The sequence below is a fragment of the Lissotriton vulgaris genome, chromosome 7, assembly GCF_964263255.1.
Source record: "Lissotriton vulgaris chromosome 7, aLisVul1.2, whole genome shotgun sequence".
In the NCBI taxonomy this organism is placed as follows: Eukaryota; Metazoa; Chordata; class Amphibia; order Caudata; family Salamandridae; genus Lissotriton; species Lissotriton vulgaris.
The window spans coordinates 607,918,955-607,936,198 of NC_141695.1; the positions used below are offsets into that span (position 1 = coordinate 607,918,955).

Genomic DNA, 17,244 nt, shown 5'->3' on the forward strand with positions numbered 1-17,244 from the left:
CCGTTGCGTCAAAATCTTGTGCCTGCCTCACAGCAGGCGTAAGACTGACGCAGGCGCTTTCACATGAGGCTTGCCCCATGTGAAAGGACGCATTGCTGGAGTCTCGTCACTTTTGTGACACACTCCAGCAATGCGTCACTTTTGCGCTTACAGATACGTCAGAAATACTGACTTATCTGTAACTCCTTGCGACATGATGCATAATACATTAAATATGACGCATCAGGAATGTCGCAAGGAGTGCGCACTTAGAAGTGACGCATCGCTGCTTTCACGCAGCGATGCGTCATTTCTCATAAACGAGGCCCCCGTCTCTAAGACTACAGGAGCTTCCCCTACCCATGATGCACTCTACTGGCAGCTGACTGACAGTGTCACTTATTTTTCACAGTCTAACAGGTGATACATTTATTTTCAGATGTCCGATCCTACCCATTTGGAGAGGTGATGAGTTGTTAAAGTAACTTTTCCTTCTGCATTGGAAGATCTTCACTGATAGTCTCAAAATGTTAGCCTAGAGTAGCAGGCTAGTTTTATCCACCAGAAGTTGGCTGTTGGGCAGCAGGAAGAAACAGAAAAGACAAAACTCCTAAATGTACACAGTGTGTTTTGACAACTGGAGATTCTGTATTTCCAGAAATTTCTCATGATTTCCCAGCCATTCCAACATCAACCTGCATGTCTAAATCTAAACAATCTTTTGTGAATGCGTAGATTCATAACCATGTTGCTGCCTTGCAGATGTCTGCAATTGGTAAATGTCTAATTCAAACCATAGTAGTTTCTTTTCCTCTGGTCTCTGTGGCTTTGCTAGCAGATGTTTGATTACTAATTAGTAGCATAATGCAATACACGCTACTATACCTTCTAGCAACATTTAGTTTGGATATGGCTAGACCATGCCTGATTTGGCACCAGTTTACAAATAGTTGATTCATTTTTTGTCAGGTTCTTACGTTTTTTTTAGGTAAAAGTTAAAGTGTCTTGTAATGTCAAGTGAATGAAGGCACCTTCTGCTGCTAAGGACGAATTGGGAAAGAAAGTAGATAGAATAATAGTTTGAATAATATGAAAGTCAAACATTTTTTGGGAGGAATGGAGAATGTGTTCTCATTGACATCCTACGACAGTGAAAAACAGTGTAGAGCCCAAATGACAATGAAGCTTCCAACTGGCTCACTCTCCATGATTGCCACTAGGAAAGCGTTCTTCCAGGAGAGATGCTGCAGTGTAGCCTTGTGTATCGACTCCAAAGGGGAGCCGATCAACAATGACATAACATGATCTGCTTGAATGGTGGAGGTCTAATTGGAGGGAATACTTTGAAGCCTTCCAAAATGTCTTTGATGACAGTATTTTTCTAAATGATTTGGAGATTTTCTGCATGCTGTAACAGCAGCCAAGTAAACTTTTAATGATGTGAAAACAAAGCTTAGAGTGGGCTAAATAAAGCAGATAGGTAACAGGTGATTGGATTATGCCCATTATCTTGACACCATATGCAGAATCATTTCCAGTTTAGGAAATAGCATAATCTTGTGGAGGGACGTTTTACCTCTTTTAAGATTTATACAGGCCTGCAGAAGATTCAGATAGCCTTACTGTCTGACTTCAGGAGCTATGCAGCCAAATTCAATACTTTTAAAGTCGGGGTTGAATTTGCCCCAAGCGTTTGGTCAGCAGATCCGGCTTTCCCTGCCTCGGCAATCTGACACTATTAATATATTTTTACCTCGTATCAGCACAGTTTCAGTATTACTCAGTTGATGCGCGAGACTGGGTAAAACGTGTAAAGAAATTACCTTGAGCAACTGACCACAAGGACATTTCTAGAGACTGCAAAGTGTCTTCATTTCCCCACAGGGACGAGGTCCATAGAAGGTGTTCCCCACTCGTCAAAGATGCAGTTGACGGCAAACAAAGTATGCTTGCCAATGCATTGTCCCTGAAATGTGCACTGCTGCTATCGATAGTTCCCTCGAAATGGCTCAGTACCAGATTGTCTGTGCTTTCATATTCTTGACCTGGAGCTTCCTTGTCTGCCTGGGTAATGCACAATTGTGGTGTTGTCTGGTTTAATCGCTAATTTCATTTTCAGGAATGGTAAAAAAGCCTTGAAGGTCAGGTGGACTACGCTCAGTTCCAGATAATATATGTGGTATGAGGCTTCCTTCACTTTCCACTGCCCCTGAACAATCAAATACTGTGGCATGGTCTCATTCTTGACAGGAAAGCATAGGTCACTATGACTTGTGCCCATATTTCCGTCTGAAAGGAAACTCCTTTTAGCACATTGTGTGTTTTGCACTACCATTCTAGACATTATCTTGCTGTTGGGAATTGAGTTTGGTTTGCCTTCCAACTTGTTCCTCTTCAGAATGTCCTCTCGGCCTTGCTGCGGGGCTATTAAGTGCATCCAAGACAAGAAAAATACAGGCTTCCATACAGCTTTGAAGAAAGGTGCTTTCTCTGTCTGTTGGGTTGAAGGTTCGCTCCAGGGTATTACATTTTTCCCAGACAGATGACACCCTCTCCTCCAAACCAACCACTCTTTTCTGTATGATGTATCACATTGCCCCCAAATAAGATAGTCTCTGAACGAGCATTGAAATCGATTTTTGTTGGTTGATTTGGAGATGCAGCCTGTGCAGAAGCTTCAAAGTTGTTAAAAAAAATCCTGCTTTATCTTTTTCTGACTGAGCTATTACCAGCTACTCGCCCTGGTATGGATAGATCAAAATTCCTCTTCTCTGCAGGTGAGTTGCTACTACTGCCATACATTCTCTGAGAATGTGCCAGAAGAAGGCTTGAGTTTAAAGTGTAGAACTGTGTTCTGATAGTGATGTTTCCCTAAAACGAATCAGAGAAATCTTTAGTGATGCTTCGAGGCAGGCATGTGTAAATATGCAGATCTGTTGTAGACATCCATTCCTTGTACAGCAGATGCAGACCAACCTGATTCAAGGCAAGCATCCAGAATTCTTCTTTCTTGATAAACTCGGTTGTGAACCTTAGGTCTAATATTGTTCTTTATTCCCCTTTTTGGGTCTTTTTGCTGAACCAGGAAACACCTGGAGTAAACTCCTTGCCTTTCATGATGCAATTGAAGTAGCTTGGTTGAATGTTTCCTTAACAAGATTGATGCTTCTTTGCAGAGGACGGGTATCTGATACTTCGATGTTGATACTGGAGGAACTTGTGGTGGAATGGCCTTGAAATGTAGATCCTATTAACGATATGTAATATTTAGTACTCATTTGCCTCTTGTATTTCCAGTACACTCTGCCGATGCAAGGACACAGTTCTCCCCCACTGGAGTGGGAAACCAAGGAAGGGTATGAGATTGTCATTGCCTGGTACCAGAAGAATGTCCGCCTCTTGAAATGGAAGCTTTTGTTGATGGTGATTTGGATTTCAACAACTTTCCCTGGTACCTTTGCTCTTGAGGATACTGCTGAGGATGAAAAGGTGAGTGAGGAGATTGAACCCTGCATTGGAAATACCAACAATCTTTTGCTTTGAATTGTTATCAGAAGAGCTTTTCCATTGTTTTCAGCTGTACCTCTGGCTTTAAGGTGGTATGGTGGAGCCATAAGGACTTGTGAATACTCCATGACCGTACACTGTAGCTGCCAATTTCACCAAATCAACAGTTGCATGTTGGATGTTGTTGGAGACCAGCAAATGTTCATGCAGCGTGTCTGTGAAATCTTGCTGTTGAGGCTTTGGAAGATCATTGATAAAACTTTGCATACTCTCACAGATTTCCTGCTGGTATCTCCTGAAGAGAGTCTAACTGACACTGTGAGGCAAATGCCAGTAGAGTGCATCATGGTTAGGGGAAACTCTTGGAGTCTTAAAGAGACAGGACACTTTATTTCACTTTTCAATTTAAACCTATCAGACTGCATTTTTTTCTACATTTTCACCCATTTTGAGTATATCAGATGCTACAATTCAGGCTTGAAACAGCTCATTAGAAGTTCATCAGTTTATTTGCAGGAACAAAATGTAGCCTCAGATAGACTATTACAGGTTGCTGCCCATGATAAAAACATATGAACATTAACACTCTGTGTGACATTTTTGACAAGGGATCCAGGGTCCCGCGTGCATAGGGGACTTACTCTAAAATGTATGACTATCAAAGAAGACCCTGCAATGCAGGACAAAGGTCCATCTACTTCCCTTTCCTTAATGGGAAGGGAGATGGATGGGCATACATTTAACTCATAAAATGCTAAGAATCTCTACACAATATCCACTTGCATAAAACAAGATGGTGCCTCAATTTCCCCCTCTTGGGGAAAGAGAGATAATGGGAGAAAAAGTATAAAGAAAGGAAACCTCCAGTCTGAATTAACTGCAACCCCAACCCTCCATTCCAAGTAAACTCTCTTACAAAATGTCTGATGCATTCTTTGACCGTGGGTAACAAACAAGGGACCGCACCAAACAAAAAGCTCTGAAACTACTACAAATGTAACTCCCGCTCTTTAGCATTCACCTTCATGCTGCTGAGAATTTCTCAAAGCTGTTGTCTCTTCCTGACACAGATCAATTCAGAAGCAGGTGTACACTCGTGCTCTCCTAAGTCGCAGAAGCTGACACCACCTCTCTTGCTATATAGTACAGAGCAATAGTAGTGTTCATCAATAATTGGACCACCACCCTCCAGTAGATAATATAAGAGCCAGCTATATCCACTTAATTTTCAACATCATGTATCTTAATGTCTCTCCTGATGCAAAGAGGTGGGATCCCCAACCAATTAATCAGTCTTGTGTGTAACTACAAATCTTAGGTCACTGAGATCTGATTCGTTCCTCTCCCAAATACTTTAATATTTATTCAACTGCGAATGGCTCACAGGAGAATTGATTCCACTGGGTACATAGGGTCAACTGAAGGGATATCTTCTGCAACTTAATTTGAGGCATAAGAAAAATTAGTATTGCCAGGAGCTGTAGGGGGTGCAAAAAAGATCATCCATAGGAGTCTCTTCAATGGATGGAACAGAGCCACCATTTTCACAAAGTGATATGATCCTCTTGCAAGGCAACCGATTTGACTCTCCTGCGGTGCACTGTATCTGGCCCAGCTTTACAAATTGGATACGTTAAGATGGCATTAAAGAGAATTTTCTATTTTGATAGGAAACCTTTAACTATGGAGGATGGACAGTTAATCTATAGATGGATTTTTCTTTGAAAAGTCTGCCATGAGGGTATGGAAAGAGAAAGTATAGCTCTTGCCAACAGCAAAGTAAATGTTTATGTTAGGAAAATAATTAGGTAAACTACGCTCTGGATCCTGGCATCTGTGACTTTTGGACAAAAGAACGAAGCACAGGACACTAGGGAAGCTGGGTAGTATGGGTCGCATTTAAAATGTTATGTGATGTTTTATAGTAGATCAACTACATGGAGCTGATTCCGCACTGAGCCTGAAGCAGGCAAACTTTCTGGATATAACTCTGCACTTGGGTATATTTCCTAGATGAGAAATCTGAGGAGCATAAGTCTACATCACAAACATTTAGCATTGGCAAATCGGTTGCACAGACCACAAACAATGCTGACAACAGAGTACTTCAGCATTGAAAGGACAGGACTACAACTGGAGAGACATGAACCATGGACGCATTGAATTAATGAGTATGAACACAACGCAGACTGAATGTATCACAGACTGAGACTCATACATGAATCTTTCATTTGCCCGAGACATTACCAAGAGAGCTTCCATCTCCACATTGAATGGAAAGTGCCGGCGACCCCTGTATAGCATGGTTTGTCTGAGGTGATCTTGGCAGGTCCTGGCGATATCTGTGGCAAAAAAAGAGACAAAAATGGGGAGGAGCCCTTAAAAAAGGTTGACTCAACTGTGGAATGAATTGGTACAGTACATCCAGCCATTTAATTCCAGACTGAAAGGAGGTTCATGACTACTAGAAGAGAGGTCACTAGACTGAACAACTTGCCATTTGTGTAGCTGGAACCCAAAGGCTGGATGTGCCCTGGCACGGACAAGGAATCAAAAATCCTGTCAAAGAGAATGATAGAGGCAAGAGATAGAGTATAAATCAGTTGTGGAGATTAAAAGGCAACAGCCTTTACTCCTGGAGAATGGACGAGACAGAAGACAATGTGTCATCCAGGTGTGGTGGTTTAAGGAGACAAAGTGAAGGGAGTGCAATAAGTGTGGAAAGTGATGAAGCAGAAGACAGACAGACCCCAGTGTGAACAGTGAAGGAGACAGTGGGAATGTCCTGCTGGAATACTGTACCTTGGTAGCTGCTGTCTGCTTGCGAACACACCTCCTGCAGATACTTGGTCACATAAGGCAGTAAGGTGGTAGTCGGAAGGAAGTAACCACTCAAGATGCTGAGCAGGCGCCATCCCCGGGTACAACTTTCCCTGACATAGGGAAAACACCAAATTATAGGATTTAGGGGTTTAGAGATTAGGCTGTACATATGGCAATCTGTAATTAGACTTTCTTGGAAGATATCAGAGATGAGCTAGAACATAGAAGATTTACTGATTAGACTGTTCATCCAGAGATTTCAAAAATATAGGAAACTAAGATTACGTAGCAGATGCAGGGGCTGGGAAATACAGCATTCAGGGATGACAGTATGTACAGAGAAAAGATAGCACATAGATGGTCAACAATTAGTTGGGAAATACAGAAATGTTGGATTAAACAGAATGCACGGGAGTTATGGATGGCAACACCCAGGGGTCGGCAACACATATAGGAATTAGGTACTAGAGTTCAACACATATGAAAAGGGCATTACAGAGCAGATACAGGAATCAAAGATTTGACAGCAAGTATAGAGAATAGAGGAAAGACTGCAGATTAAGTGATTAGGTGGTGTAAAAAATGTTCAAGGATTAGACATCGTATACCGGCAGGAGAGATGGGAATGCAGTTATGATTCAACAGCTATGTAGGTAATAATAATTATATATAATATGAAAATATTGAGAGTTGGCTAGCACAAGCAACAGTCGTAAATTAGAACATTCAGGCAAGAATCAGGGTTTAAATAGCTCTTATATTAAGCAGAGATTAATCAGAAGAAAGAAGGATTGGAGCTGAGACAGGTCATCGAGAAACTAGAAATTAGACAGCATATGATGTATCATAGATAACATTGCACACACTTGCATTATACAGCAGATACAGGGTTCAGAGATTTGACATTAAATTCTAAAGGTAGAAGCAGTGCAAGGACTTAGGCAGATACAAGTAGGTAAGCAACTGTACAGCACATGCAGGATTAGGAATTAGAAAGCAGATATAGCTATCAGAGATTAGACAGCAAACAAGAACCAAAGGATAAGGAATTTTTGCAATGGGCAGATATTATACATATTCATTGAATGTAATGCACCCACAGTAATTAAGAGTGGTTCAGTTTGAGTTAAGCATATCTGCCCATCTCTTTGGAGCTGTCTGAGTCGCTTATGAAAGTGGTATGAGCATGCTTAGACTTTGATCCTGAGCTGAGTATGTCATAGAACTCAAGTTGCCCCTGCCTCTTACTGATGGGGCCCAACGAGGCCAGACAAGTCTGGGGTTTCTTTTACTGTACTTTAGTGTTATACTGGCCAACAGTTTGAGCTAGGTTGTTCCTTTTGGGGTGGGGTGAATGCTGATTTCAAATAAATAACAGGCACATGACAAAGAAACTACATTGACAGCAGGCGCTGACCCAGAATATCAGACAGACAACAAAGTCAGCATTCATAGACTAGTCGACAAGTTGGCAGGTGATTTGGAGTTAGGACAAACTGTATTCATAGGATTTATAGACTAGTTTGAGAAAGAAGATGACTAGGAGGTAGCCTGTTTGCAGTTTCCCAGCTGTTCCCACTGTGGCATGGGGTGCTGTATACTCACTTTTTGGGGTTCTCTGTAAGCTGTTTAATGACCTGGCAGTACACCTCATCACGAAGAGTCTCCTTCTCCCTGCAGAGCTGGACAGGCAAGAAACGGATGGTTAAAAGACATGCATTAGGCAGGCTGAAAGACAGATATCTGCATTACTGCAGTTGCGCTTAGTGCGCTAGCCTTTTGTCCACTGTGTAGAACTAATTTCCCCCACAATTCCCCTCTTTAGAACAATTTTAGAGTCTGGTGATATAGCCTAAAATCAGTCAGGCTTTTCTCAGGATATGCTAATGCTATGGTGGTCCTCACAGGCTGTGCTCTGTGTGCCGTCAGTTAGCTGTTAAGCTGTTACTCCTGACTGCCACCACCACTCATCACATACTTTGATTATTATTATTATTATTATTATTATTTATTTTTATAAAGCGCGATAGTCACCCGGAGGTATCCCAGCGCTGAGGAACCCTGAATTCACCAAGTCAGCGGAGCAAGAGACTGAGAAGGAAGAAGGAAGAATGGGGGAACAGAAGCAGAAAAGGAGGGGAGGGGGTGTACAGGTTAGGGAAAAAGATGAGTTTTTAACAGTTTCCTGAAGCGCAGGTATTGAGGTTCAAGACGTAAGTTACGGGGAAGTGAATTCCAAAGGCGGGAGGCTTGTACCGAGAAACGTCTTCCTCCTGCTCGGGTTTTCCTGAATCTAGGGATGTTAGTAAAGTTTTCTGCATTGGAGCGGAGGGACCTAGAGTTTCTATAGGGAGTGACAAAATTACTGAGAACAGGAGGGCCTTGGTTCTGCAGCGTTTTGTGGACGAGACATAGGGCTTTAAATTTGACTCTCTCCCTTATGGGGAGCCAATGGAGGAGTTTAAGAGCGGGCTTGGCAGATGATCTGGCCGGGGTGTTAGTGATGATTCACATGACATGCTGTCATTCACATGCCGTCATTTTTGGGCTTCTTTGTCATACATGGAGTTTGTCTTTCTCACAGAAGATATGATCACTCCCAGGACAGGTTGTTGCTTGTAGACTGTATTTCTCACCTGTAAGATTTCGTACACACAGACATTTTCATCCGGGGTCCTGTGATGCGGTTGGTCTCCCATGAACTTCATCAGATCTACAAGAAGTGGAAATGTGACTCTGTGACACAGGTACAACCACACAGACATCCCCCTCGTCCCTTCAAGGCCAATGCAGCTCTCCCTGCCCCTGATGAAAATTCTATATTTTCCCAACCATGCCTTTGGTCTACAGGAAGGGGAGTGCAGAGAACAGTTTGGTATGTTTGAGAGAGAGGGAAAGAGAGGGAGAGAGAGATAAAGAGAGGGAGAGAGAGATAAAGAGAGGGGGAGAGAGAGAGAGAGAGAGATAAAGAGAGGTAGAGAGATAAAGAGAGGGAGAGAGAGATAAAGAGAGGGAGAGAGATATAAAGAGAGGGAGAGAGAGATAAAGAGAGGGAGAGAGATAAAGAGAGGGAGAGAGAGATAAAGAGAGGGAGAGAGAGAGAGAGATAGAGAGAGAGAGAGAGATAAAGAGAGGGAGAGAGAGATAAAGAGAGGGAGAGAGAGATAAAGAGAGGGAGAGAGAGAGAGAGAGAGAGAGAAAGAAAGATTTCAGACGAAAGAAATCAGAAAGTGATGTGGCACATCTACACAGAGCATCACTCACTCATGAAGTTGTTGGTGGCGAGCTCATTCAGTTCTTTGTCGTCATACAAAATAAGAGACTCCTGAATTGGAACCTGCAGAAGACAGTGAGAAAAGATGAGTCTTGATGGTGTTTGAGGTTAGTAAATCCTGGATAGAGGGTCAATGAGGTAAAAGACAGAGAATACCACAAAGGAGGGAGTTGGGGTGTTCTGAGATAGACATGCAATTAATTTTTTATGGTTGAGCTGCAGCTACATGGCATGCTATGCATAAAGTGGCCAATGGGAGGTCTACAAAAACAGATTTTCGAAAGTTTGGTTGGGGGTGCACGTAGTCAGAAAAGAGTCCAAGAAAAGTAATGTTTATGTGCAAAAAATGTCTTGTTTATTCAATTTCTTTTGTTTTTCAAAGAGTTCCACATTTGTTATCATACATCAGCCATTGCGTTTCTCTCCCTCACTGGGAGCTTCCTCAGGGCTGAAATTCAAGCATATAAAAAAGTACATATAAATAACAATTTATTATCGGTAGACTTAATAAGGCATATATATTTTACACATTTCAAATACTTTTCAAACAGAAAAAAGACGGCGCATAAAGAAATTATAAAAAAACGATTTCTTTACAAGTGTGGAACTCTTTGAAAAACAAAAGAAATTGAATAAACAAGACATTTTTTGCACATAAACATTACTTTTCTTGGACTCTTTTCTGACTACGTGGCTCAAAATGTACTAGTGGTGTATCCAAAAACACATTTGTTAAAGAACATCTTAGAAATAAAAGTGAGTAAAAATGAGTTAATTACCTACAACGCTACTTCGCAGACATTGATACTGTTCCTGGATTAACATGTTTTAATGTCTTTCTACACCAGGAAAGGCAGGCCACCCAATCATAATAAAGTACATATTTATTTGGTTGGGGGTCAAAGAACATGTGTGTTTTTTTTAAATAGTTTTTTTATAATTTCTTTATGCGCCGTCTTTTTTCTGTTTAAAAAGTATTTGAAATGTGTAAAATATATATGCCTTATTAAGTCTACCGATAATAAATTGTTATTTATATGTACTTTTTTATATGCTTGAATTTCAGCCCTGAGGAAGCTCCCAGTGAGGGAGAGAAACGCGTTGGCTGATGTATGATAACAAATGTGGAACTCTTTGAAAAACAAAATAAATTGAACAAACAAGACATTTTTTGCACATAAACATTACTTTTCTTGGACTCTTTTCTGACTACGTGCACCCCCAACCAAACTTTCAAATATCCAAGTGATCTGAAGCTCTGTTGTGTCATTCAGCAGCTGACGCATATTCATTGAACTGGGACTAAGGTGCAGCATCTGAAGGCCCGCTGCTGCTCTGCCAAAAACAGATTTTCATTCATGCCACTGAGCAAATATAAATGTGTTGCCTTGTGGAAGAAGGCTCAAAATGTACTAGTGGTGTATCCACAAACACATTTGTTAAAGAACATCTTAGAAATAAAAGTGAGTAAAAATGAGCTAATTACCTACAACGCTACTTCTCAGGCATTGATACTGTTCCTGAATTAACATATTTTAATGTCTTTCTACACCAGGAAAGGCAGGCCACCCAATCATAATAAAGTACATATTTATTTTCACTTTTGTATGTCACAGACATCACATGTAGAATGTTGTGATGTTAATGAAACTGTAAACGGCACTGCCTCTGGTAGCTATTATAGATTCCTTGAAGAAAAGTTAAATAAAGCAACATGCATAATACACTCAGTAATGCACCCTATTTGTTTATGTTATTAGAAATGGAATTCTCCTTTGAGTGGTGATGAATAAGATACTTACCTTTGATAATGCACTTTCTGGTAGAGACTTCATCTAGCCCCAGATTTGAAAACTTTTCAGTAATGTCGCTGTGTCGATAGATGGTGCCATGCGCCTCCGCACTTATGTTTTTCCGCTCCGGACATGACATGTGGAGTCTATAGAGGTGCCACTCGTGCATCCTGATCTCAGTTGCTTTTGAGAGTGTCGTGCCCTCATACGTAGAGTCCCAAAAGGAAATTGATGGACCAGTGTGCAGATTTCTAGACTTGGGATGTTATTAATAGATAGAGTCCGATTACAGAATGGGGAGGATGGAAGAGTCAGTGAGGAATCTGCAGCTAGATAGTCTCTACCAAAAACAGCGTTACTGAAGTTAAGTCACTTGTTCTTCTGCTAGAAATGTCTAGCCACAGATTCCTAACCTTTTGAATAGATACCACAGCAGTACCTAGTTGGATGTGGGTCTGTGGATGGACTCAAACCTGCAGGACCGAGAGGGCAAAATGTCTCTCTTGTTGAACCTGGCGGTCAAGACAGTGGTGCTACAGCAACACGTGAAGGGACGTCCATGTGGCCACCTTACAAATTTCGAGGATAGGGACTCTGCCTGGTGCCTGGTAAAACAGTGGTAGCAGCATTGATCCTGGTAGAATAAACATGCAATCTATCTGGAGGCTCCTTTTTTGCCAATGTATAGCAGATCTTAATTCAGAGCACAATCCAGGGGGAGATGGTTCTCTTTTGCCAAGCCGTGCCTTTTGTCGCTCCTGGAGACTCTCCAAAGAGCTGAATGTCTACCCTGTGTCCTTTTGTACGATCAATATAAAAGCTGTGAGCTCTCTTGAGGCCCAAACAGTGGAGTCTCAACTCCTACTTGAAAAAATAAGGCAGAGCATAGAACGCAAGCAAGATGATGTTTTGACCAACATAGAACAGTGTCAAAACTTTAGGCAAGAAGAACGATCATGTCCGCGAAACCAGCTTGTCTGGGAAAAAGGTGATAGACAGCAGGATGCCACTGAGTCTGGAGCTCACTCACACGCAGCACCAAGGATGATGATGGTGAAGAACACTGTCTTGAGGGTGAGAAGTCATAATGAACAGCTGTGATGCGGCTCAAAGGGAGCACACATTTGAACTGCGAGGATCTAATTAAGGTCCCACTGAGGCATGACCAAAGGAGAATGAGGAAACAAATGTAAACCTTTTAAAAAGCGCATAACTATTGGAGACTTTCACAAGGAAGGCTGATTCAGTAACCGCAAAAAAGGCTGAAGGGGCCAAAAGGTACCTTTTAACTGTGTGAGAGCAAAGCCTTTCAGAGCTAGAGCCAAACCAAACAATAAAACATTAGATAACTTTTCCTGGAGGCAGTCTATCCACTTAGAAGCGCACCAGCCTACAAATGTGTCCCAATGACAGGAGTATAGAGTTTTTGTTGAGGGATACCTGGGTGCCAAGATGACACCAACAACCTCTGTGGGAAAGTCAAAGGACTCCCAGCAGCAGGAGGTCAGACTTGTGTCTGTGGTGGCAGCATCCATTTTGTGATGCTGAGGCTCGAGTTAACTTTAACCGGGCTTCACAGTTACATACATGTCGTGTCCCTCTAGAAGGGTGGATTGCTACCCCCGTCGCCAGAATTGGCGAGGGGGTAGTATTCCAATTCGTATGACACCTTACTCGACATGTTTTGATAATGCTATGCCAAAGTTAGCATTTGACCGCGAGGTTCATAATGCACTTAAGAGTATATGGTATAGCGTTATCATGGAACAGCTATTAGGACTTGGTTCCGCAAGCTGCAAACGGGCTCAGCTCATGCCAGAGCACCATCTCACATAATTCCAAGCACTCTGCCTTCAGGATTGATAAGGCCTGCCATAGGAGTGACTGATAGGAATATATGTGTCCATTTTAGGTTTAGAAATAGGGAACTATATCTAAAGCAAAGGGTGATTACACCACCTTGCCCCAGCTGTCGTGCAGCCAGTTGTGTCTGTTTAGATGGCCAGCCAGGGGTGGCATAATACATGCTTCAGCCCCCGGTAGGCCCTGGGTACCTATAGTACACTGTACAAAGACTGATAAGGTGGCCCAGTACCAATTGGTAAATGCACCTAAGGTACATGCTTGTCAATTTAGAGAGAGAACAGCTAGGCTGTGGGTCTGATTAGCAGGCCCACAGCCAGGGAAAGTCGTAAACCAGTGAAGCAAAAAGCAAAAATCGGGGGTGACCATAGGATTGCAGACCCTACTCTCCTACAGTCCCCCTCGAAGGTGGCTTTTCAAATCCCTCCCGTATCTTGGGGACCCAGAGCTGCCTCCTACCCTGAGGGTTGGGGTGAAGGACAAGTCCAGAAACATAAGGGAGGCAGATTCTGTCACCAAGGGATAGCGACATTTGCTGCAACAGCACCTCGAGGCCAGAGTGCAAACAAGCACTATATTAATAACCCTTCGAGGATGCGCCCTAACCCAGGAGCGCCACATTAAAAACATTTTTCATCAAAAGTGACCATTGCGGCCTTTGTCCTCTTTTCAGCAGGAGCCGAGGGGGCCTAGGCAGGCGCAGAGAGGCCATGCTTCTAAAATTAACTACTGAACCCCTGTGCCAGTTCTGGGGCTGGAGATAGTTCCATTTGGAAATGTATGATGAAATTTATGAAATTTAATTATGATTTTATAGCAAAATGTAGTTTACCGGGCTCTCAAGTAACTTTTTTCAATAGCGCGCCCTACCGTTTATAGAAAAAAAAGTCACGCAATCAAAGGAGACGACTAGTTTGAGCTGAAAAGGTCACTCTGCGACCCATTGTCTGTGCAAATTAGTGTCCTGGGTGTCACAAGACGTGTCTTGTATACTAGGGGCATGCTTGCTATCAAAGGTCTGTGGAGTAACAGGAGCTCGTGTAGAAGGAGCTCCTTACTCCAAACCTATGAACTACTACCAGTTCTTTATACTGCAGACAGGCGTGAACACTGAAGGGTGTTTGAGAGCAGTGTGATTGGGAGAGAAGGGGGGCAAGGAGGACGAGAAGTATGACGGAGTAAGGATTGAGAGAAGTGATAAATGTAGGGATGAGTGTTTCCTGAGCTCGCCAGAATAGCGCCCCATACGTCGCTGTGTGCGAAGAGCTGTAAAAGAGTAACGCGTGTGACGTACCAGGGTGAACATCTCCCATTTCCACAATGAGAGGATCCCTCGCCATGGCCGGTTTAGAGGTAGCCATGCTTATTTCTCTCCGGTGACATCTAGTAGCTACAGGAGACTTCATATAATATGAATCACACTGAACAGGGAGCCGCAGCAGTATTCTCCGTTTTCAACCACATGCTCTGAAAATGGGTTACCCCTTCCCGCTCTTTCTCGGTCAGTAGAGTTGCTCCTAACATTTACCTTTGAGCTCAGCAGTGTAGCGCTGAAAGGCTGGGAGCACGCGCTCATTTTATCAATGCGGATAAGGTTTAATAAAATGTCAAATGCAAGGCAGGCTTCTATTCTAATCCAATCGAGCTGAGCACTGCAGTGCAAGCACGGCCCCCAGAGAAGGCTCCTGTGCTTTACTGTGCTCAAGCAGCGCCAGGAGCCATGACAAAGACTGATTTTTATGTTTGTTTTTTTTGCTTGTTTTGTTTTAGCTCCCAGCTCACCAGTCTGGAATACAGCGCAGCTTTTAGCTGTCCCGTATTTGAATAGCAAGGCAGCAGGAAATACACAACTAAAGACAAGGAGAGGCTTACAACAAATTACAAACATTGGCTGCGCGCTCATAAAAGTAGCACTGCGCAGCCGCGAAATGAAATTTAAAAAAACGAGAGTGGTGATGCGAGTTTTGTGCGCCCGCGCGCAACGGGAAAAAGTGCTAAGTAATAGCAAGCTGGTGGCCGGCCTGGGTAGCACTTTTAGACCACATACTAAATTTCTTGCAAGACAGCACATACGCTGACTCTAGCGAGACCTAATAATAAAAACCACCATCTGTACAGCGTGAACTGACCTGGAAATACCGCAGGCCCTGGCACTTTCATTTTTACAAACTAAACACTGGGCAATAGTCAAACAGAGGAAAGGAGTTGTGTACAGTCAGGAGGGAGTCTTTTATACCAAAATCCATCTGCCCTCTACTCCTGGGACAGTGCATTTGAGGTATGTAAGGGCTTGAACATAAGAAGAGGCCACAGCTCCGTAGAAGGCACACTTATCCTCAAGAGACTAGGATGCTCTACATACGCTACATATAACCTATAAATAATGAAAATAGATGTTTGTTTATGATAAGGACGATTATTATGCTGGCTTTTCTTTAAATATATCTCCTGTTGAAGCTCTAAAATTCTTCATATACACAATAATAAACTGTTTGGGTTTTTTGGGATTTAACATTCCGATTTTAGCTAATATGCAACATCAATTTTGAAGATTTTACTATTTTAGTAAATATTACACAGGTGATGAGTTACAATATCTGAAAAGGTAAAAAAAATGCCAAGAGGTTTTTAGGTCAAGCCTGAGCAGCGCATGCGCTGGTCTGCGAGGCATGCTGTATTGAGGTATGACATAGAAGCTCCGCCCATTTCCCCGCCCATCTTTTTAAAGGGCTTCTGTTACTGCTCTTTCAAAATCATTGCTTTTCATTTGTGAATAGGCTTAGTAGTCCCTTCTTCGTACCGCCTTGTCTGCATTTGTAACCTCCCATAATGACTGGAATTTGTATTTGTGTTGTTACATGTTATACGGTCTGCTTTAACTATAGCGCCCACACTTATTTAATTATTTAATTTACGGTGTGGTCCTCTTTCACTTTAGTGGCCACACTTATTTATTTAGTTTACAGCGTGACCACTTTCATGGCAGTGCTACAAAAGGTTTCTTTCTTTCTTTATTTTTACACTTTGTCTAAAAGCACGCCACATGCGCTTTCAATTTAATATTGGCCGCGCCCCTTTCTTTAGACGCTAATCACTGTAACCTGAATACAGCGAGCACCCTCTAAAGAAAGGGCCGTGGCCACGATTAAAGAGGTCTCGTATTTGTGAAAGCTTGAGCTATAAATAATAGAAATGACAATTCCTTTTATATATGTGTTGCTTTTAAAAACAGATAAATAAAAGGTATTTTCATTTATAATGTCAATAGCTTAAAATCTCGCAATTGTGAAGCCTATTGCATTGAAAAGGCTTGTTAACTTAAAGGATACAAACGTGAGCACACCTGTCGGATTTTCTTTTTGGTCCAGAGTCCTACTTAAGCCCTTGGCTGCTGGGGTAATTTTCCTGCTGTGCTGGGGGGCGGGGGCGGGGGGCGCGCACAGTGCCCCGGTGCTCATGACGAGCTCAGCTCGTCATGAGCTACAGTGCTCCTGTGCTCATGACGAGCTGAGCTCGTCATGGCCACACCCGTTTCAATAGAACGTTCAGCACAGCAAGGGAAATATCCTAGTGTGTGAGCGTTCTAATGGCCATGACGAGCTCAGCTCGTCATGAGCACCGGAGCACTGTAGCTCATGACGAGCTGAGCTCGTCACGAGCATGCAAGGGGCTAAAGTCGGAGCATGAATTCTGCGACACAGCATAACGAGCCCACTACCCTCAGGCTTGTGAGAACCATGAACCTCGGGCCTAAGTTGCAGTCACCAGCAGGCCTGTTGTCTGTGAAGCACCTCCACCCACCAGCAGATCTTCCCCATGCCCTACCTTACATTCAGGCCCTGTTCCAACTTTCCGCAACAAAGGAGGCCCCTGCAAATAAATAAACGCTAACCGGAAAAAAATCTGTAAGTCAGATGACAAAACTTTCAAACTATCCATTTTATGAAAGTTGTTACATTTGCAGGTGAACTTAGTTCTAACCCCAAAATCCACGTAAAATCACAG

The 17,244-nt window shown here is 42.7% G+C and overlaps 1 protein-coding gene across 2 annotated transcripts in view; it reads right to left on the reverse strand.

The window, feature by feature from the left end:
* The window catches only part of MYO15B (myosin XVB), a 961,787-nt gene that overhangs the window by 282,329 nt on the left and 662,214 nt on the right, over nucleotides 1–17,244 (reverse strand). For both annotated transcript variants that reach the window (XM_086930750.1, XM_086930751.1), the window contains 5 exons: nucleotides 9,574–9,646; nucleotides 8,946–9,022; nucleotides 7,915–7,991; nucleotides 6,289–6,419; nucleotides 5,734–5,828 (listed from right to left, as the gene is read on the reverse strand). In XM_086930750.1, the coding sequence (XP_086786876.1) occupies nucleotides 5,734–5,828; nucleotides 6,289–6,419; nucleotides 7,915–7,991; nucleotides 8,946–9,022; nucleotides 9,574–9,646 (453 nt within the window). The remainder of the gene's footprint in view (nucleotides 1–5,733; nucleotides 5,829–6,288; nucleotides 6,420–7,914; nucleotides 7,992–8,945; nucleotides 9,023–9,573; nucleotides 9,647–17,244) is intronic.